Source organism: Meles meles, chromosome 3 (assembly GCF_922984935.1).
Source record: "Meles meles chromosome 3, mMelMel3.1 paternal haplotype, whole genome shotgun sequence".
Classification (NCBI taxonomy): domain Eukaryota; kingdom Metazoa; phylum Chordata; class Mammalia; order Carnivora; family Mustelidae; genus Meles; species Meles meles.
Window position 1 is genome coordinate 58,281,578 of NC_060068.1, and position 22,646 is coordinate 58,304,223.

At 34.4% G+C, this 22,646-nt stretch overlaps 1 protein-coding gene across 1 annotated transcript in view; it reads left to right on the forward strand.

The window, feature by feature from the left end:
* The window catches only part of SLCO4C1 (solute carrier organic anion transporter family member 4C1), a 64,448-nt gene that overhangs the window by 34,749 nt on the left and 7,053 nt on the right, over positions 1–22,646 (forward strand). The window contains exons 4-12 of the mRNA XM_045998905.1: positions 754–850; positions 2,725–2,846; positions 4,151–4,269; positions 6,630–6,774; positions 7,167–7,362; positions 13,143–13,296; positions 17,239–17,429; positions 18,903–18,967; positions 21,110–21,247. Of these exons, the coding sequence (XP_045854861.1) occupies positions 754–850; positions 2,725–2,846; positions 4,151–4,269; positions 6,630–6,774; positions 7,167–7,362; positions 13,143–13,296; positions 17,239–17,429; positions 18,903–18,967; positions 21,110–21,247 (1,227 nt within the window). The remainder of the gene's footprint in view (positions 1–753; positions 851–2,724; positions 2,847–4,150; positions 4,270–6,629; positions 6,775–7,166; positions 7,363–13,142; positions 13,297–17,238; positions 17,430–18,902; positions 18,968–21,109; positions 21,248–22,646) is intronic.

Genomic DNA, 22,646 nt, shown 5'->3' on the forward strand with positions numbered 1-22,646 from the left:
CATATGCTTAGCTTTGGGTGTGATAGATTCTGGCCTTTTGTGTATGTGAATGAGAATCTTAACAGTTAATAAAAAATTCAGAAGGTGGTAATATATAAAGATACTAATGTATGCATAATTTTTTGCAGAAATTTAAATGTTATATATGGCAAAATTTTAAATATCTGAGAGAAATAAGGTCAATTTAATTCTGCTACAAGTAGAAATGAAAGATTCCCTAAGTGTGGGAGTTTAAATTAGTGGCTTACTTTTATGAAACAGGCTAATCACCAGGTCCAGGTTTTAAAATCAGCTGTTGGAGTGCAAAATATATATTGCTTTTAGAGTGTGTACACAGTAGAGAAGGCTTCTCATTTCACAGTATTTTCTTCCATAAGAATTGTAAACAGTAATTATCATCATCCATAAAGTAGATGTACTACCTCTTGCTGCCATTTAACATAATGTAATTTTCCTTGAATTTATAGTTGTTGGGTTTATGGCAATTATTATAGTATAACAACTTTTACACTGAATTACATATATATTTATATTTAAAGTGTATTTTATAGTTATATTTATTTTAAAAATATTTTTAAGCTCCTTGACTTAACAAGTGGTACCATTCAGATTGTATTCTTTTTTACTGAAAATATGTGTAATTTTGTTGTAATTCTAATCATTTCACTTTTTCTACAGTAAAATATATCTGTACTACTGTAAGACATTCATAGCATGTACAGTTGACTATTTTCCATGTCTTTGTTCTTCTAGGAATTGGCTATTCTATGTCAATATTAGGCCCTGCTGTTGGCTATGTGTTGGGAGGACAGCTGCTATCCTTGTACATTGATGTGGGTATGGGACAAAGGCAAGGCAATATCTATTTTTTTAATTTAAATTTATTTTATTTTAATAATGTTAACATCATAGAACCTTTCCAAAGTATTTCCTCAGATACAGGGAGGGATATTTTTCAGGAAAAAACCCCAAATACACACAATTTTTCTATAATGTTTTAGCTGCATTACTTCCTGAATTAATGCTGTACCAGCTCTTAGTATAATGCGTTTATTCATAAATAAGGATGCTTAAAAGTTGCCTGTGAAATTTTCAAAATAGACATCTAGGACCCCATACATTATTCAGAAAGAAGAATTTAATCAAAATTGGTTGTGCTATTAGTAGGTTTTGCTGGATATAGATAACCTGAAAAGCCTCAAGAGTTTATGATCCTCAGACTAAGTTCTGTAGTAGTTCTGATATGTTCATGAGAATCACAATTGTGTGATTTTAAATGTGGCCATAGAGGATAATAATAGATAATGTTTATTTACCCCATACTATTTTCTATATGTTGTAGGTTTGGTGTTACTTTATTTTACACACCACTTAATTTAATCCTTTTAATAATCCAGTTAAGTAATTGATACACAGAGATAGGTAAGTGGCTGAGGCATGAGTTCAAGTTGATCTTTTTGACCCCCAAATTCTTCTTTTAACCGCTAAGTTACCTTCTCTTTTTCCTGAATATAGAGAAGTTGGTAAATTTTGATTTGGCCATATTTTCTCATTTTACCACGAGGAATCAAAACTGCACAGTCCTCTGTGCGACTCTGAGTAACGAATAAGAAAATGTGGTGATAGATACCTGATTTGTTCTTTGAGCTGTTAGTCCCAGGTTATATTTTAGAGACTATGTAAAAGATGTACAGAGAAAGTTCTTGAAGCAGAGAGCTGAGTTTTTAAGAAAGGTTTTTAATTTCAGTGGAGAATTACATGAGTTGTAGGAATGGTATTTTGGGGGAGAAAACTTGATGTAAAACTATGAGAATCATTATAAAATACAGTTAATAAATTACTTTAAGAAGAACTTTATAGTCAGAGAAAAACAAATACTATATGATTTCATGTGTATGTAGAATCTAAAAAAACATACAAACAAAAAAACAAGCTTATAGATACAGAGAACAAATTTGTGGTTACTATGGGCGGGGAATGGGTAAAATATGTAAAAGGAGTCAAAGGCACAAACCTCTGCTTGTAAAAATTTAGTCATGGGATGTAATACACAACATGGCAACTGCAGTTAGTAATATTGGATTGTATATTTGAAAGTTGCCAAGAGAGTAAATCTAAGTTCTCAAAACAAGAAAAAAAATTCCGTACTATATGGTAACCAATGTTAAATAAATAGATTTAATGTGGCGATCATTTTGTAATATATAGAAATACTACATCATTATATTGTATATGTGAAACTAATATAATACTGTATGTCAATTATACCTCAGTAGATGAGTAAATAAATAAAATAAATGAATCTTACATTTAAAAGTATGCCTTAATTGAAGCACAGTATATGGGCATTTAACACAGATCAGTGATTTACTGTAAGAGGTATTCAGTATGGTAGAGAAGAAAAACTTAGCCAGTTAGATAAACAATGTTCAGAAATTCTACGTATGCTTTCAGATATTCAGCATACCTATATTTACTATTAAATATCTTGCACATCTGTGTCATATTGCCATTTGAAATACTTTGTAAACCATTATTCTTCCAGCTCTCATTTAGGCCTGCTCTCTGTCGTCTGATTGATCACAATGACTCAACTTAAAATGTTGGGTATTATAATACACTTCCTTAGATATGCACTTGAATTACAAAGTATATACTTACCGTAACTGCGTTTTAATGAACAAGGTAGAGTTGACTTTTATATTTTGTTTTTCTGTCCTATAGCATAGCTATCACTGAAGATGATCCACGATGGCTGGGAGCATGGTGGATTGGATTTCTGCTATGTTGGCTCTTTGCTTGGTCTTTGATAATACCTTTCTTATGCTTTCCAAAACACTTACCAGGTAAACATATTTTTATCTAAAATCAAGGAGCTTTATTCCAATTCTAGGCCAAAGGTTGCTTATAATTTCTAAGAACCGTGGAAAATTCATTGTTTTATAGAATTTCTGTTGTCCATCTATGCAAACTTGAATATTTGTCTTTTTGAAAAGACAGTTTTGGGTAGCTTTCTTACTACTCACGTTTTTCCTTTATTTCCAATTAATAAAAGCAGTAAAACTGCATGTATTCACTTTTTTACTATATATATATATATATACTTAATAATATATTATTAATAACTATGTTAATCATTATATGTACTATATAATACTATAACATATAACATGTTAACATATTATTGCATACATACTTAATAATAAATTTGTTTCCTGTGTATTATCTGGAATCTTGCTTTATGTATATGCAAGGTATAGGATCTTTCAAACTATAAGTTTGCATTCAGTTCCTCACTAACTAACCATCAATCTGCCTTAAATCATTGATGTTATTTGTTGATGAGAGTTACAAATACTTTTTTCAGTTTCACCAAAGTAATACTGTAGTACTCATTTTTACCATATTTCAATATTAGTTTGCCTGAAAAGAAAAGATTAATAGAAAAAAATATCCATTCCTTTCTCTGTACAAGTTTGCTTGTATATAATCATGTAGTTCAAATACATTATCTGTCAAAGTATTTTTCTACTAGGCAGAAATTAGGTAAATAGTTTTTTCTACTGTCATGTGTAACAGGATAGATGATTAACTTTCCAGAGTGAGCAGAAGAAGAGTTGACAGAGTAGAAATAGATGGACTCATTGATTTCCTTCTACCCTGGACTATCAAACTTATAATTCCATATATTGACTGTTTTCTCAGATTTATTCACAGCGCCATTATTAAAAATCAAAGGGACATGGTAATACATGGTAAATACTTCATCGGCAAAGCATGTTAGGATTAAAGAGACTAAAGGAAAATATACTTCATTTAATATATAATGGATAAAAAAGAGATCCATTTTAAAGGAAGAAGAGAATTTAAAAGATACTTGTAAATAAAGGGAATAAATATGTCATTGGAACAAAATTGTCTCAGTTTAATTTCTAGATTGATTGGAACTTCCTTCCTAATAGGAATAATAACAAGCTCTCCGGGCAAATTACATGCATAATAATTTGTACAATTTTGATTGACAAATAGAGGAACTGGCTTCTTATGTTACAGAATTTATATATTTGTAGAACTGTGTGTCAGTTAAAAAGTAGGCATTTAAAAAAATGAAGAATGAAGTGATGGAGCAAGTACATTTACTATTTTTTAGGTACAGCAAAAATTCATAGTGAAAGAACTTGCCAGACTCATCAGGAAAAACATAGTTCCTTAAAACACACAGAGGAGAATTTTGGAACAAGTTGGAAAGATTTTCCAGCTGCTCTAAAGGTAAAATAACACTGTACACACACACATACCTTCCTCCACATATCAATAGCTACATATGTGTATATTACATATACACATGAATAAATATATGCATATATATACATATACACAGATATTTTCATGATGCCGTTTTGTTTGCCTATTTACTATAGTTATAGCTCTTATAAATAAATAATTTCAGATTTTTTTTTTATTATGCTTTGAGTAAAGGAGACCTACTCCAGGGTAGTATGGTTGAAAGAATATGAGTTCTCTTATTGGCGATATTAATATTCAGTGGTCCCTCATTAGCGCCATAGCCAATCATTATTCCTTCCCATTTTCCTCATGTAATGAATGGATCAATCAGTTATCACTGAATTGTAAATATATATTTGAGAATGTCTTTCCTATTTTAGTATATGTGCTGCCGAAGCAAGCACTGTATTTGAGAATGTCAAACCAATATTTTCACGTTGTGGAAGAAGTGGCTGTTAGTGGTTCCTGGGTTTGATTTGAGGTTAAAGAAACAAGTATTATGGTCTGCTTCATTCTTTCCATTTATCATCATTAAAGTTTTATACATATAGGAGTTTATAATTTTACCTTTTCAAGATTTGAAATTATATACTTTCCAATTATTTTCATTTCCCCCTCAAATGAAAGCCTAAAATGTTCTTACTTCATTTATCCCACCTTTCAACTCTCTGTTCTCTCCCATGCAGGCAAATTCTTGTGTTTTGCTGATACTGTTCATGATTTTTAATTCCAACTACTGTTGTATTTTATACTAACTTTATTTATTTTACAAATTCTTATGTATAATGCCATCAAGGGTTATTACTCCCTGCTGCTTTTTTTTTTTTATCCCTACGGTTTCATGCTTCGAGGTCTCAATTCTGATTCAGATCTCTCTGAGTATTATATTTGATTTCTAATTTTCCTCAGGCAGAATACCATCTAAATATCCTTGAATATTAAATGATATTTCTGACAGGATGGACACTGTCAGATCACATTCTTTTAGTCCTAGAAGTTTGTGGGTGTTATCTTGCACTTTTCTACTTAAATGTGTTGTGTATGAGAGGTTCTATGTTAGTGTGATTCTTTCGTATCTCCATTTACAGATTTATACATTTTTTCATGTATCTTTTAAAAATTTTTTTTGTTTTTTTAAATTTATTTTTATTTATTTATTTTTTAAAGATTTTATTTATTTGACAGATAGAGATCACAACTAGGCAGAGAGGCAGGCAGAGAGAGAGGAGTAAGCAGGCTCCCTGCTGAGCAGAGAGCCCACTGCAGGGCTCGATCCCAGGACCCTGGGATCATGACCCGAGCCGAAGGCAGAGGCTTTAACCCACTGAGCCACCCAGGCGCCCCCAATTTTTTTTTATTTTTTTAAATTACTTTTCAGTGTACTAGAATTCGTTGTTTATGCGCCATACCCAGTGCTCCATGCAATACGTGCCCTCCACAATTTCAGGCAGTTTGTTAGGTTATGCCTCAATTATATGTGTTTTTTATTAATCCTTGCCAGGAATCCATTATCTTTTTTAATCTGAGGATTTGAATATTCTCTGCTATTAATATTTTTAAAAAATAGTGAATGTTTTCATTCAGGTACTTTTTCTCCTTTTGTCATTATTGTTATTCTTATGTTAGATCATCTGGATCTGACTTCTAACTCTCTTATCTTGCCCCTTTGTTACTCCTGTGTGTGGGTGTGTACATGTGTGTATTTTGTTTGACTGAAATTTTTTTGCATTTAATATTCTAGAACTGTAATTTGGTTTCACCTTATGATTAGATAAATTGGCTTTATTAATCTCTATACTCTCCCCTGATAGATGGAAAAGATTCTGAGAAGTCTAGCAATCCACATTTAAAATTACTCTATAACTACTCAAGGTTCTTAGGTAATGAGTCCTTTAGTCATGGAACAGTACAATTTGGTGAGACCATTCTCATCTGTGCTTGTAGTCAAGTTCATTTATTAGACATGGAAATTCAAAACACAGTAAAATAAATCAGACAAGGGGTAGATTTAATATATGGAGATTTATAGTAGATGGGGGAAGGGAACCTTTCCACGCCTGCTTTTACCTGCTTTACTCAGTCTTTGTATATGATAAGGCAGTCACCCTCTTAATGAATCACCTGTCAGTTCTCTAGGTCCTGCATATATCAGTGTTCTCAATGTAATATATGTAAAGCTATTAATATTCCATATTTATGCTTTTATACTGGAGAAAATGCTGAAGTTTTATAAATATGCTGTATTTATTAAAGTTTTGTCATTTTATCATGCTGCTATTCTAATGCTTCATTTTGCAGTATAATCATAGTTACTCATTTGATGAACTTTATTTTTTCCTTAGAATTTGATGGGGAATGCTGTCTTTATGTGTTTAGTTATTTCAACGTCTTCGGAAGCCTTAATTACTACTGGGTTTGCTACATTTTTACCTAAATTTATAGAAAATCAGTTTGGATTGTCTTCCAGCTTTGCAGCCACCCTTGCAGGTAAATCACTTTCCTCTTTATTCGAGTTTAATCTAATAATTGTACTTTACCACATTAAGTGCTTCTTAGAATAGTGTATACTCTGGATAGCCGCACTTTTAAAAATTTAAACTCTACTGATTTTGATACGAGTTTCTGATTTTCTGATAGTAGTCTGTTGTATGAATGAGAAATACAGAAGTTGTGTAGCTAAAGAGAAATTTGCTGATCTTAATATTCAGCATATTAATTTTATTAATCTCTTGACATAACTATTATTTTATTCATAGGTTTCTAAATCACGTGATAGCAAGTCGTATGTTAAAACAATACTTGTTCCAGTTGTCATATGAGTAACTGAGTACACTTGTATGTGTTCTTACTTTCTGTGTTTTGTTTTTTTTTCTCATCAGGGGCTGTTTTAATTCCTGGAGCTGCTCTCGGTCAGATTTTAGGTGGTATCCTTGTTTCAAAGCTCAAAATGACATGTAAAAACTCAATGAAGTTTGCTTTGCTCACATCTTTAGTTGCGTTTGCGCTGAGTTTTGTATTTGTTTATGCCAACTGTGAAAATGAGCCATTCGCTGGTGTGTCTGAATTATATAATGGGTAAATATATTTCAGTGTTTTTGGTATTAATATCAGGGTAATAAACAATATGCATATTTCTTTTTTTAAATAATAATTACATCTGTTCTTTATTGAAATAATTACAACTGTTCTTTTTTTTTTTTTTAAAGATTTTATGTATTTATTTGAGAGAGAGAAAGAGCATGAGAGGAGAGAAGGTCAGAGGGAAAAACAGACTCCCCATGGAGCTGGGAGCCCCGATGCAGGACTTGATCCCAGGACTCTGGGATCATGACCTGAGCCGAGGGCAGTCGCCCAACCAACTGAGCCACCCTGGCGCTCTTGCCCAGTTCTTTCATCAGCATGTCCTTTTTACTTCCTCTTCCCATTTAGTATGATGGAATCACTCCTACCTACACAATGTGCATATTTCTAAGTATTTGCTTTCTTTAGTCAAATAATGAAAGATTGTCTTTTTTTTTAAATTGGAAAACTTTCTTCTATAAAAAAATGTAGGTTTGTTTTGTTTCATTTAGATAATTGACATCTTACTAAATGTTGGGTATTTATTCGGAGAGCAATTTTAAGAAGCATCTATTCCATCCTGGGTACTATGTTCAGGGATACAGAGATGAATATAACAGAATTTTGAATCCCCGGAAGGGATTCACGTCCTAGGGAGAATTTCACATTTTATGTTGCTATTGATTTAAGTCTTTAAAAATAGAGGTGACTCCCTATGATGAAATTCATGTATTAGGTAGGTTGAAAATAGTCTAGTAGGAGAGAAATTAAAATGGAGGTAGTCCGAGGTTATAGTAATGATTACTGTTTCTTATGTATGTATGTTATGTATGTATGTTTCTCCTATAGGAGTTCATGTTTATCGTAGAGAAATAAATGACTTCTTCTTGTTCTGACCTGTAAATATGTTTTCACTTATAAGTGGTGTGATCATTTTATCTTTCTTTGCCTTGTTTGTTTGGTTTTGAAATCCTAAACCGTGAGTTAGGGAATCAGGCAGGAGGGCATTGCACAGTGGTGCATTTATAGCCTGCTGCTTTGTTTCATTGCATGTGTTTGAGGCTGATGAGGGAACTGTTACTCCATCCAGGTCAAGAACTCCACAGTTTTGCAGAATATGGCATTGCGATAACCTAAACAGAATGTACTTTGTTTGGATGAGTTTGCCAGTAGCGATTAAAATTTGTAGCTTCTGTTCATTTCTGTCTGCATTGAGATGCTGAGCAATGTTCAGTTCAGTTCCATTACGTTTATTCAACATTTGTTGACTACATCCTCTGGCTGACCTTTATGACAGAATCTGTATTCTAAAGAAGTTTACAATGTAGCCGGAGAGACTGGGAAACAAAATGGTAAATGAACAATGCATTAGGTAATGGGAGACATACAGAGGGCTATGAAATTCAAAAGAAAGAGAGCTTTTCAGTTTCATTTAATAAGATTCAGGAAGGGTATGGGCTTAAATATCCTTTAAGGATAAAAAGAGCTCTGAGAAGAGAGAGAGGCAAAGGGAATATGTTAGCGATGAATGCTAGAAAGTAAAGGCTACGTTCAGTTACCAGTTTGAATGGACTTAGGTCATGTGCCTATAAATAAAAAAGTACCTGGAAATATCAAAAGGTGGATAGAGGTGAGCTCCGCAGACCTTTCACACCTACAGACTTTGCCCAAGTGTATCCCGAGAAACTACTTGTTTTTTTTGTATGTTCCTTTCAGAAGAACAGAAAGTTCTAGAAAGCTTAACACTAGTTAATCACCTTGAAAAATAAATGATGTAGATGTGAATCTATTTGATATTTTTCAACCTTAAACATGAGTTACTACCAGTCAAGTTGTCCTTAGCCTATGGACAGGAAGGAAGACAAGTGAGAAGGTGTCAGCTGGAGGGGTGTGTGTGTGTTTAGATATAAATATAGATAGAGACAGAGTTTAATGTCACAAAGGAGGTGAGACATTGTCAGATTGTTTTGTCTCTGTGGTCCCAAATTCTCAGTTTTAGCTCTGTGTGCTGCATATTAAAATGTACATGGCATGGGCAGCTAGTTAGTATAGTCTCATCCAAGAAACATATGTATATGAAAAAGTGTATTTGGAAAGAAGAACAGACTAAGAAGCTTAGTGGAAGAAAGAAGTTATGAAAATGTAGAGTTTCTAGTAGAGTGAGGCAATGTGAGTTTTTGCCCTTGCCATGTAATCACAGCTGGCTAAAAACTGCTGTTTTGATTATGAATTAATGAGTTAGGCTTATCAGTAAGTTCATTTCAAACCCTGTCAAATAGCTATATGTGTGTGTGTGTGTGTGTGTGTGTGTGTGTGTGTGTATAAAATAAGCTTAAATATATATAATAAACTTAAAATCAACAATACTGATTATTTCAAGGGATATTATTAGTATTTATAATCTACATAAATTCATTCTTAAATGTTTAATGTGGGCACAGCAAGCAGTTGAAGGAGACCGTCATTTCTAGAATCTGTTAATTATTAAAACTTCCATAATTCTCTTACTGCCTTAACAATCTACAGGCAGTTTGGGTCTGTTTTGGCAATAAGTGTTGGTGGTGGTGATTTTTGTTTTACTTTAAACTTAGAACCTCATAAAATATGAAATACTGTAGTAAGTACACATAGTATTTTTTATCTATCTGGTCTCTAGCTAGAATTTCTTTGCTTATATGAAACAGCACTTTAAAGAAGCATACCTATTAGGATGTTGTAATAGGTTTAGGGAAATCTTTGCTTATGGTAGAGGCCTAATTATAGAATAGTTTGGATTTGAATAAGAAATTAACATTTAAATTCTATTTGTGACCAATGTGTTACTTATATATATGAATGTGTGCATTTATACACATGCACATATGTTTTAAATACTCAAAAATTTTATAATTTAAAATATTTTATATTTTTAAAAATACTATGTGTATATTAAGACCCTTTAATAAACTTTGCAAGCATTGGTTATTTTCCTAATAATAGTTTCCTAATAATAGTTATCTCAGACAGTACATCTTTATAAAATATGTAGGCTTCAGTGGCTTATATAGCCTTGAAAGTAAGGAATACATGCTGCATTTCTCTCTTTCTACTGAAGTTCTCATCATACAGTTTTATGTTTTCATGTTCTCAGTAGTCATTGGTAGTTTGAGAATTATATATTGGAAAATTTAAGTTTAAAAATGTATAGAGGCTCGGGACACCTGGGTGGCTCAGTTGGTTAAGCCTCTGCCTTTGGCTCAGGTCATGATCCCAGGGTGCTGGGCTCGAGCCCTACATCGGGCTCCTTGCTCGGCCGGCAGCCTGCTTCTCTCTCCGCCTCTGCCTGCCACTGCCTGCTTGTGTGCTCGCTCACTCTCTCTCTCTCTCTCTGACAAATAAATAAATAAATAAATAAATAAATTTTAAAAAAATTTAAAAGAAAATGTATAAAGGCTGTTTCTAGGATTGAAGGGATTTTTCTCGTCGCTGTACTTGTGAACCTAGACAGTAAGCTAGTTGTAGGAATACCAAAATGGTTTTCCTTGTGAGTAAAAGAGTGCTTGATAAAGGAATCTAGCAGAAGAGACTCCAGGCAGAGTGACAAATTATTTAGAGTTTACTCTTTGATCACTTTTCCTTCAAACTTCCCCCTGATTTGCTTCCAATTTGTTTTGTATCCTTTAGTCTGTTTCTTTCATGAGCTCCTTATTCTCCACCTACCCCTTACATACTCTCGCTTTCTAATATAGCAGTTAATACCTTCTGATCTTTAGATAAAGCACTCATTTACTGATTTTGACCTCCATTGCAAGGAAGTTAGCTTCACGGTTTCTATGAAGAGGGGTTTTATTATCCCTTTCCTTCTGTCCACCCCTGCTGGCCTTTTCCCTTTCTTCCTCCCTCCCTTTCTCTATCTCTATCTTTGTCTCTCTTTATTTCTTTTAGATTTATTTCCATCACTTAAAGTAGAGTCTAGCACATAATTGGAGCTCACTGTGTATTCATGACATAAGCGGACTCCTGAGAGTACTCTGTACTCCTCTCACTCTATGCTCCTCATATGGCTGATCTTATAATTATCATGGCACCAGCCACATCTCTATGCAAATGATATTAAAATATCCAGCTGCAGGCCAGATTTCTTCACCAAATTTTAAGACTCTTAACCTCAATGTGTATAAAACTGCAAAACACCAAGTTAGACAATAGAAGTCACTCTCAGCTGTTTCATCCTGTTCCCATCTTAAAATACCAAATCGTGCATCCCATCTTTTGGATGATTCTACATCCAGGATGTTTTTCAAATCTGTCTCTTTTAATCAAATGTTCTAGTTTCGTTCTGCTACATATTGTCTATTGTCATAACTTACTGCCTGGGATATTGTAATTTGTCTCCTTCCTTTAAATTAATTACCCCAGGGGTGCCTGGGTGGCTCAGTGGGTTAAAGCCTCTGCCTTCCGCTCAGGTCATGATCTCAGTGTCCTGGGATCGAGCCCTGCATTGGGCTCTCTGCTCAGTGGGGAGCCTGCTTCCCTCTCTCTCTGCCTGCCTCTCTGCCTACTTGTGATCTCTCTGTCAAATAAATAAATAAAAACTCTACGCCAACAAAATCTTTAAAAAAAAATAAATTCATTACCCCGTATCACTACTGGCATTCTTTCTTTACCATGTGCTTTTGACGGTATCACTTCCCAGTGTAAAACTACTTTGATTACTTTTCAAAAATAGGTTAGAGCCCCCAATAATCTGGTCCCTGACCCCTCCAACTATATTTCCGATCATTCACTGCCTCAGGCATCATTCATATTTGTCCATAGAAGATGCTATTTCCCCCCCTTACCCCTTTGTACCAGCTTCTCTGAAGTACCCTACAACATTTCCCACTTATCCAACTGTTACTCATCATTTAAGACTCGCTCAGAGAGAAGCTCCTAAAGACACTCACCTGGACTTTGCCTTGACCTTCTTCAGTGCTTCTAAAGTACACTCTGTAAATACCTGTAACTACTCAACCATGTCAGTGTCTAATTATCTGTGTCCATCTCTGCTCCTAGACTGTGAAATCTTTGAGGACCTTATTCAGCTTTGTATTCCTGATACCTAACATAGGGCCCAGCATTTGCTCAATGTTTATTGGTTGAGTGAATGAGTAAGTAAGAACTGGAGAAATGTCTTTGTTTAAAGTAACCCTTTACCTTACCAAAGATATTGCATCCTATTAAGAAGCAGTATGGAGCACAACTGAGCCTGGGAACCAGGATTTTGGAAAAGACAGAAAAGTAACATCATCTCTTGGGGCCCTAGTTTTCCCACTGATAAAATGACTATGTTGAATACCATTATTTTATTCATCCTTCTAAGTTTTAAAATTTTGCCAACACCCCAGAGGAATTTGGTAGTGTCTGCAGACCTTTTGGTTGTTGTAACTGAGGGATGTTACTGGCATCTAGTGTGTAGGGACCAGAGATGCTGCTAAACATCCTACAATCCACAAAATCATCCCTCCCTTCCCTGCCACCTCTTGAAAAAATAATCTAGTGCCAAAGGAGAAACTTTATTTTATTTGCTTACCCTGCCTATTTTTCTTCTCACTGACATACATTATTTAAGTATTTATACTGCCTCTCTCTCTCCCATAAGAAATTAAATTTTATGTGAAAAGGCAGATATTTTGTTTGTTTTATTCATTAAGTAATTAAATATGTGTTGAGCAAGTAAATAATTGGTTGAATGGCAAGATATAGCAATGCTTCTGAACTGTTCATTAGAAGTTATAACATAGGTAATTTGACCTTATTTCATTTCTTGTCGACAGGACAGGAAAACTGGGAAACTTGACTGCTCCTTGTAATAGCAATTGTAACTGCCTGCGATCTTATTATTATCCTGTCTGTGGAGGAGATGGAATCCAGTATTTTTCTCCCTGCTTTGCAGGTTGTAAAAATTATATTTCAAAAAGACATCTAAAGGTAACTTGTGTCTTCTACTTTGCTTTAATGAGGCTGTGTGTTTGTATATGTATGGATAGCCATCTTTATCCCTCCAGTAGAATTATGTAGGGCTTGATCTTCGTTGCTTGTGCCACTCCTTCGTTCAGAAGCCAGACACAAAGTTTCAGTCTAGTTAGATGAATAACTCTAGAGATCTGTTGTACAACATTGCACCTATTATCAATAATAATGTACGCTTTAAATTTGTTAAGAGGGTAGAGTTCACGCGAAGCATTCTTACTTTAACTATATATGTATTATATTTATTTATTTACAGATTTTATTTATTTATTTGACAGACAGAGATCACAAGTAGGCAGAGAGACAAGCAGAGAGAGAGTTGGGGGGCAGGCTCCCTGCTGAGCATAGATCCCGATGCGGGCCTCAATCCCAGGACCCTGGGATCATGACCCGATCCGAAGGCAGAGGCTTTAACCCACTGAGCCACTCAAGCACCCCTCTGTGTATATATTTTAAGTCCCTGAGCACTCCAGCTGAAAAAGACTCTTCTTCCTTTATATCTCAGACACACTAAATGTGAAAAAATCAATTTTTCAGTTATTCACATTCATCTTTGTAACATTACTTCTGATAGTAGTGAAATATTTACATTTTTATAGTTTTATTTTTTTCTCAGCCATACTTTTTGCCCCTAGAAGTCAGAGAATGTCTATTCGTACTAAATACCATGTATATAATAATAGAAGCATAATAAATATTTGTGGCTTTTATTTGATGTACCATGAGTTCATTTTAAAATACTCATATCATTAATTCTCAAAAGAAATTTACTTTTACTTCTAGATTAAAATTCATATTAGTTTACCTAGATAGGATTTTTTTAACAGTTAAATGGTTTAAGAGAATCCAATAGAATTTTTTTATTATGGTTGGTGAGCTGTTTTATTTTTTTTGTAATTTTATTTTATTTTTTTTTCAGTGTTCCAAGATTCATTGTTTATGCATTATACCCAGTGCTCCATGCAATACGTGTCCTCCTTAATGCCCACCACCAGGCTCACACAACTCCCCACCCCCTCCCCTACAAAATTCTCAGTTTGTTTCTCAGAGTCCACAGTCTTTCATTGTTCATCTCCCCCTCCAATTTCCCCAATTTTATTGGATTTCATCTTAGCTAAATTTAAGCGTTTGGGGCAAAAATAACGTTCAGATTATTTATAGTACATATGTTATGCATTAATAGATAATGTGATAACTTTAAGAAGACCTGAGGGAAATATATACTAAGATATAAGACATCACAATGAATAAGATATGTAAGAATTATATGATAAAACAGCACAGTCTTGAATATTTGAAATGGAGAATAATGAAATGGCATTCATTTTCCCATATAAAGAGAAGTTTAAGATTGTAAGAAAAGATTTCTATATAAATAAGTAGAAATAGATAATTGAAATGACCCATAATATTACTTTAGATTTCTTCTAAGACCAACATGGATGTGTGTGTGTGTGGGGGGGGGGGGTTATATACATTTGTATTGTTCATAAATACGTACACAAATCTGTGTATATTCATGTACATATACATACATAGCTTTAATGGTCTTATGTATAATAAATACAGTAGAAGTTTGTCTGAACATACTAGGATTTGATCTTCCTGAAGGAAGTGTAAGAATATGAGAAACAATGTACATTTTTTTCGTATTACCTAGCTTATAGATTTTTTAAATGATCATCTAAGAACATTGAAAAATGTGGCAGAAGAAATGTCTGTGGTGACGCATGGTAGACCTAATAGACGTGGATGCCATATGTGCAGTGTTAATCCTTGGGTTAAACTAAGTAGATCATTACCATTAGGTGTCTCTGAAAAATAAAAGGGATCAGGAAGATTTTTGAGGTCTCAAGTCTGTTGACTTCAACAGTAGACATTTTCAAACCAGTAGACACCTGGGATTGCTTTAGTTTCAAAACAGATTGAGAAAATTACGTGTTTGTGTCAGTTACAAGGAATCGAATTCCGCCAGTGAGCATGATGCATATTACAGAGTCAGAAATAAGCGTAAGGTAGCTAAATGTTCCTTTGAGAGGCAGATATAGAGGTATTATTTTCTTGTGTCTAAAATATGATTAAGAAGTGTTATTGACTAACTCTACTTAGAAAAAGATTACAACAAGGAGATATTTGTAGGGTTTTACTCACATAACTAAAAATATTAGACACAAATACTACCCCGCATACATAACCCCCTCCCAAAAGAAAAGAAATCTAATAGCCAGAGCACATTTTAATTGGTATGGATTATATTGATATGACTAATTTGATATTTATGTCTTTCTCCAAATACTGTAATTACCATCTTAACTAGCAAATTAATCTTCTAGGGGTTATTTAGGAAAAACTGATTATTTTGACTTCCATGTTTTCTATTCATTCTGGCTTTCTCATGTCCATTTAGTCCATGTAACAACTCATTTTTTCACAGGATTTTTTTTTCTTAATGTCATGTTTCAAATAGGCAAAATACATTGTTAATAATATAATAAATACCTATGTACATTTGCTCACAAAAATATTAGCCTTATATTTTACACTAGTGACCCAAACAACAAAACAGATATTGACTGACAGCTAGGTATAGTTATAGTGCAAACAAAATTGTATGTATTTTTATGTAAGAGAGGTGTAAAATTACTTTGAGGTAGAAAATACTTTTCTCTAAAAATTTTAAAAGGATGTATTTATTATTTTATATATCCAGTTGCTGAATACGTAAAATTCCATTTTGGGAGAGTCATCTGCGTATTTGGACATCCTGAATCAGTGCCAGTGGCTTTAGATTGCCTTTAGCACTTAGAAAAGGTTTCTGGCCTTCAGAATAGTGAAGGAACCATTTCTCTTTGATTTCTTTGGCTTTACTCTCACTTTATTGAGGCCCTAAACTTGTAAAAAGATTTATAGTAAGATTAGAATTGAGGTGTAAAAAACCTTTAAAAAATAATTATGCCTTACAAACTTTTTAAGCTCTCAGTTCTTTTCCTATAAAAGTGATACTTGTGATCTTTTAACATGTTACCTTTTAATACTTTATATTATTAATTTATATGTATATTTATATTAAGCAGTTAATATCTTACATTTACATATGAAATAGGCTTCAGGATAATGAAGTAATACCTTCTAGTTTTTTATTGTCATACATATGTCATCTTAGAAGGCATATAGTTTCCTTTCAGTAAAGCAATTACAAAAAGTTTAGAAAAGTTGTAGTAGTCTTTAGTTGAAAGTGGCATTTTTTTCCCCCTAGAGGCTTGTAATATATTACTTGATTTTACTGTGGGGCTTGTTGAAATTACAGTGTTTGTCCTTCCCAACTAACGCGGAGAGTGACATTGTCACCCTACATGCTGCTTTGCCTTCTGTATTAGAAAACTCTTTGAACAATTACGATCCATTAAAAGTAGTCTAGAATATGAGATCTGGTAATTGTTCTATTCTTGTCAATTTATTTTATAAGTCATAGTCCATAGTAGGTTATGATTTGAATCAGTGAACACAAAACTCAAATACAGACCATAAATATGACAAGAGTTAATTACTCTTTCTCAGCATTATTTGTTGTGTACAGGTTAAGACTATGTAAAATGTTTGCCATCTCTAGAGAGCACCTAACTTAAAACGATAAAATATGTTCTTGAGAGGGGCGCCTGGATGGCCTAGTCGATTAAGTGGCTGACTCTGGATTTTGGCCCACGTTGTGATTCCAGGGTTCTAGGATGGAGCCCTATGTTGGGATCTGTGGTCGGCGGGGAGACTGAGGATTTTCTCTCTCTCCCTATTCTTTTGTTCCTTCTCCTGTTGTACTCTCTCTCTCTCTCTCAAATAAATAGATCTTTAAAAATATGTTTTCAATTTAAGTACTTTGAATATTTTCTTGTCTAATATTTCTAGGTTTATTACAACTGTTCCTGTATTGCAAAGAATACAGAAATGACACCTACTCTGGCAAATTTTGATCTTGAAGCTAAAGCTGGAAAATGTGAAAATCGATGTGCAAAGTTGCCCATTTTCCTTGGCGTTTTGTTTGCTACGATTATCTTTACATTTATGGCTGGTACTCCCATCACTGTGTCCATCCTAAGGTATGTATTATATTGTGAAATTTGCCATCCCTAAGACGTGGTAGTTGAAAAGAATATGGACTCAAGGGTTCAGCTGGGCTTCTCTTAACCACTGGTTCCAATCTTAATTTGGTTCTCATAAAATCATTAGTTCCATGGCCTGGAAAAGCTACTTCATTGAACCCCAGAGGAATGAGGTTTAAATATGATCATGTATGTGACAATGTCTTAATATAACCTATCTGGAATGTACTTGACTTCTGTTTCTCTGCCTCTTTCGTGAGGCTTCAGTTGAAGTTGTTGGACTGTGTTTGAGTATGATGGAGATACAGTGCATTACACCTGTGCAGAATCCGAATGACAGAATCCGACCTTACACAGTAGGTGTCGTGGTATTCAGCTGTCCTGTAAACAGTGCTCTGCTGGATGAGAAGCTAACCGCCCCCCGGCTCTTAGTAGTTTCTGAGCTTCATTCAAGTTGCTCTTCTCATTCTACATCACTTGATAAAAATATTTTCTGTCTGCCCTTTCTTTTTTTTTCTTTTTTTAAAGAGAGAGAGAGAGACAGCACAGGCAGACAGAGTGGCAGAGGGAGAAGTAGGCTCCTTGCTCTGCAGGGAGTCCCCAATGTGGGACTCCATCCCAGGATGCTGGGATCATGACCTGAGTCGAAGGCAGCCGCTTAACCAACTGAGCCACCCAGGCGTCCCAACTGTCTGCCCTTTCTTAAGTTCATCAGCCTTTCTATGTCTTTCCTAACAAACTCTAGCTTTTTTACTCTTCAGTTTTTGTTCCCCGGTACTGTCTTTTCACAAAATGTTTTGTCAACTGGAAATTTTAGAGATTCAGTCGAAAACTATTAAGTTGTCTGTTAAGATTGTCTTATGTGGACTTTGGAATCATTTAGAGAATTGAGAAAATTTTTTTTTTAAACTTCACTTTTGGAAAATTATCTGCATTACCTTTCAACTGCATGGTGATCTCTTTTCTCCTATCTAACTCTTATGTGCCAGAATCACATTTCATTCATCTTTGATAACCATTGCTTAAAATAAGATTGAGCCTCAGCCACTGTTTTACATTCACTCACATTTGTACCTTATCCTGTAGGTATGACTTCTATCTCAAAGTTAGTAAGTTAGAGTAGGAATTATTTGCTTGTGACTTAAGGGAATAGTTAAAAATAAGTCTTACTAATAAATATCCTTTCTTTTTTATATTTGTTACAATTCATACATATTCAATACATTTGTTAAACTTTATCTGACCCTTTTGGTGTTACTTGTATTTGTAGTGTTTTAGTTCACATGTCATTTTTCTTCTTTTATAGTTCCAAAAGGTTGAACTGTATATGAGCTGTTACAAATAGTTTATTTCATGCATATAACATTTACTTTAATCTAGAAATGCTAATCTGGTATAAATATAAATTTGCTCAAAGAGTAAATATACTATACAGCCACTTTTGGTTTAACATGTATTTGATATCTCCAGGTGTGTTCATCACAGGCAGCGGTCCCTAGCATTGGGAATACAGTTTATGCTGCTTCGATTATTAGGTATGCTCTTTTTCTTAATTCATTGGTGACTGTTGGTTATTTTTTCATTAGTGCTATTGGTGTACTCACAGTATGTACGTAGAAAAGAATTAATTTAAATGTCATGGAAAACTATTTAATTGTCATTGATAAAAGCTGTTTTCTAATATTTAATATGTAGTATTGTTTATATATCACGTAAGAAAATAGTGGCTTTCTTTTCACTTACCTAATTGGTTAACTGTTGTTTCCAATTCTATTCTATATTCTACTACAAATATAACTTTAGGGGTGCCTGGGTGGCTCAGTGGGTTAAGCCTCTGCCTTCGGCTCAGGTCATGATCTCAGAGTTCCTAGGATTGAGCACCGCATTGGGTTCTCTGCTAGCGGGGAGACTGCTTCCCCCTCTCTCTCTGCCTGCCTCTCCACCTACTTGAGATCTCTTTCTCTCTGTCAAATAAATAAATAAAATCTTTAAAAAAACACACACAAAAAACCCCAAATATAACTTTCAGGAGTATGTCATATTTATTTAAAATACAGCATAGGATCATGAACATATGTTTAATAGAGTATAGTAAAATACATAAATTTTTTTCTGTCCATGTAAAGCCTATTACCAACATAAGTTATGATGAAATCATACTTATAACTCTGGTAATTCCTTTTCTCCCAGCATTTATCTCCATTTGGGACATAATTATGTTGCATCAACAATGAAAAATAGTGGTTAAAACATTTAAATGAAAATATGACATAGTATTGTGGGTAATTGAGAATTGATGGAAGATTTTATGGAAAATGCTGTAGAAAGAATATGTAGAAATATGTGGCAAGATGTAGAAGGACAGAAATACTGTGTTATACATATAATTATATGTGTATATGATTATACCCACAATATTATCCACGTAATACTGAGATCATTTATAAAAACAAAAACTAAAGCAGGGACAATACAGATCACATAGACCAACTTTCCTCTTTTCAGAAGAATAAATTAAGGCTCTGAGACATTTAAGAATTTGCCCATAGTTATGCAATTTGTGGTGAAAATGAGACTAGAAGAATGGTGTCCTTACTCTCAGTCCAGTGCTCCTTTGACTCTGTCATGAAAGAACAAGCTGGATGTAGCTGAAATCTTTGTCTAAGAAATGTATTTGATTAATATCAGTTGGAAACTCCTTAAATATGTGAAAGTTTAGTACCTCATGACTTCATGCAAGGGAGGGGGTGTGTTTGAGATGGTATTCCCAGGCATGTTGATGTGTGTGTGTGTGTGTGTGTGTGTGTGTGTGTGTGTACACATACACAGTTGTGCTGTTATACATGCACATGCACATAACACATACAAATAATTTTGATTTTTAAAAAGTGGAATAGCTAGGGTCCCTGGGTAGTGCAGTTGGTTAAGCATCCGACTCTTTTTTTTTCTTAAAGATTTTATTATTTTATTATTTATTTATTTATTTATTATTTATTTATTTATTTATTTGACAGACAGAGATCACAAGTATGCAGAGAGGCAGACAGAGAGGAGGAAGCAGGCTCCCTGCTGAGCAGAGAGCCCGACGCAGGGCTCCATCCCAGGACCCTGAGATCATGACCTGAGCCGAAGGCAGAGGCTTTAACCCACTGAGCCACCCAGGAGCCCCTAAGCATCTTACTCTTGATTTTGGCTTGGGTCATGATTTCAGCGTCATGAGATCAGGCCCTGTGTCGGGCTCAGAGCATAGCGAGGAGTCTGCTAAAGTTTCTCCTCCTCTCTGCTTCCCTGTGCTCACCCTCTCAATCTCTCTAAAATAAATAAGTAAATCTTTAAAAAAAATAGAATAATTTCAAAGGCACATTCATTAAATTAGGAAGGATATGGATTAAAATATCTAGCTAAGTGTTAACCCAATGAATACCAGATTTTTTAAATGTAAATAACTTTCTAAACTGATTGGAAGTATATAATAATTATATAATTATTTCAGAATGTTTTATCTGTTTTTCTTTCTATCCCTTTTACTTGTACATGACCTGATTGATTTGTATGTGGACAGATTAGTTTATATAATTGTTTATATAAAATATATTTATAACCATTTATAATAAAAACCTATTAACTAAAGACTGTAATATTTACTGATTTTTGTATTTCACATGTAATTCTTCTAGGCACAATACCTGGACCAATTATATTTGGTCTCACAATTGACAGCACATGTATTCTGTGGGATATTAATGAATGTGGAGCTAGAGGAGCTTGCTGGATTTATAATAACATCAAGATGGCCCATATGCTAGTAGCCATAAGTAAGTGGTAATTTCTTGGTAACTTTAGATTAAATTGATGATGTCAAGAGAAAAAGTTCTTACTGTTACTTAAGTTTTGTAATGCTCAGTCCATGCTGTTGGGCTATCCTGAAATTCTGAAGCAGACATCAGTTATCACAGTTATGAAGGGTTTAATGAGTTGTAAGACTCAGTCTAAAATAGATGAGAATAACATTTTATAAAATCAAATACACTTCTTTTAAACAACTTCTCTCAAAAGATTTTTTGAACGTCTAACAAAAAGCTAAAAGACAATTCTGAGAAACTCTCTGGAATGATTGTCATCTAGGTACCTGGGCTTTGGAAAGCACTTAGAGCTGAGGTAAGGAAATATCCTTTGGGTCGAAAGCATGTTGTAAGAAGTATTTTTATAGTTTAAAAGGTTAGCTATGATGTTTAACCCTTTTTGCTTTTGGTAGTCTACCTTGGATAGTCTTGGTTAAGCAATACATGACAATGAAGACTGAGAAAGCAGACCAGTGTACCTGTTTTATAGGAGTTAATATTTAAAAATTTAAAATCAACCTAAAAATTAAATGTTTAAATTAAAAATAGAGGTAGAGGTTTCAAGTTGGTCACAGAAGGACCCTGAACTCATCTTCTCCCATGGATACAATAAATTTTTAGCTACATATAGAATAATTTTTAAAGAAAAGGATCTTAGCACTGCACACAGTATCACATAACAAAGGACAAGAGACACATTGAGTAGGGTAGGAAAGGCAGAGACATGGCCTTGCCCATGATCTTACCCCAGAAATGTTAATTCCACAATTGGGAGGGATCCCAAAAATAAAGAGCACATCCTTAACGAGTGAAGGGATTGAATCACAGAAGAGGCATGCTGATCCAGAAGACTGGCACTGGGAAGACAAGATCTCTAAGCATTTGGTTTTGAAAACCAATAGGGATTAAGACCAAGAGAAACATGGAACTGTAGGGAACAGAGATCCCACTCTTATAGGGCTTGTGTGCAAACCCATTCATCCTGAGATCCAGCACACACAGAATGAAGAGCACCCAGAATATGAGCACAGAAGACCCACTTAGTAAGTTTAAAATTGCTGCTGGAGAGGCAGGAACCTTCAGGGACTTTATCCAGAAACAAAAGCTCTGGTGGGCACCATTTTTGTAGTCTCATCCTAACTTGCTGGTGACAGGATCAGTAAGTGCCATTTTCCATGCTCTTTCTCTAGCCTGCTAGCACCAAAGGGCATGCTCTGTTCACCTTGCACTATAACCAGGCTGGACAAGTACTCTGCACCCTACCTACCCTGTGCAGAGATCTGACCACAACTAGGATGGTCTAGTTTTCTAAGCCCTATCCTTTCCATTCAGCACAAGATGCAAACAGGTGGGCAGGTTCCCTGAGCTCCAC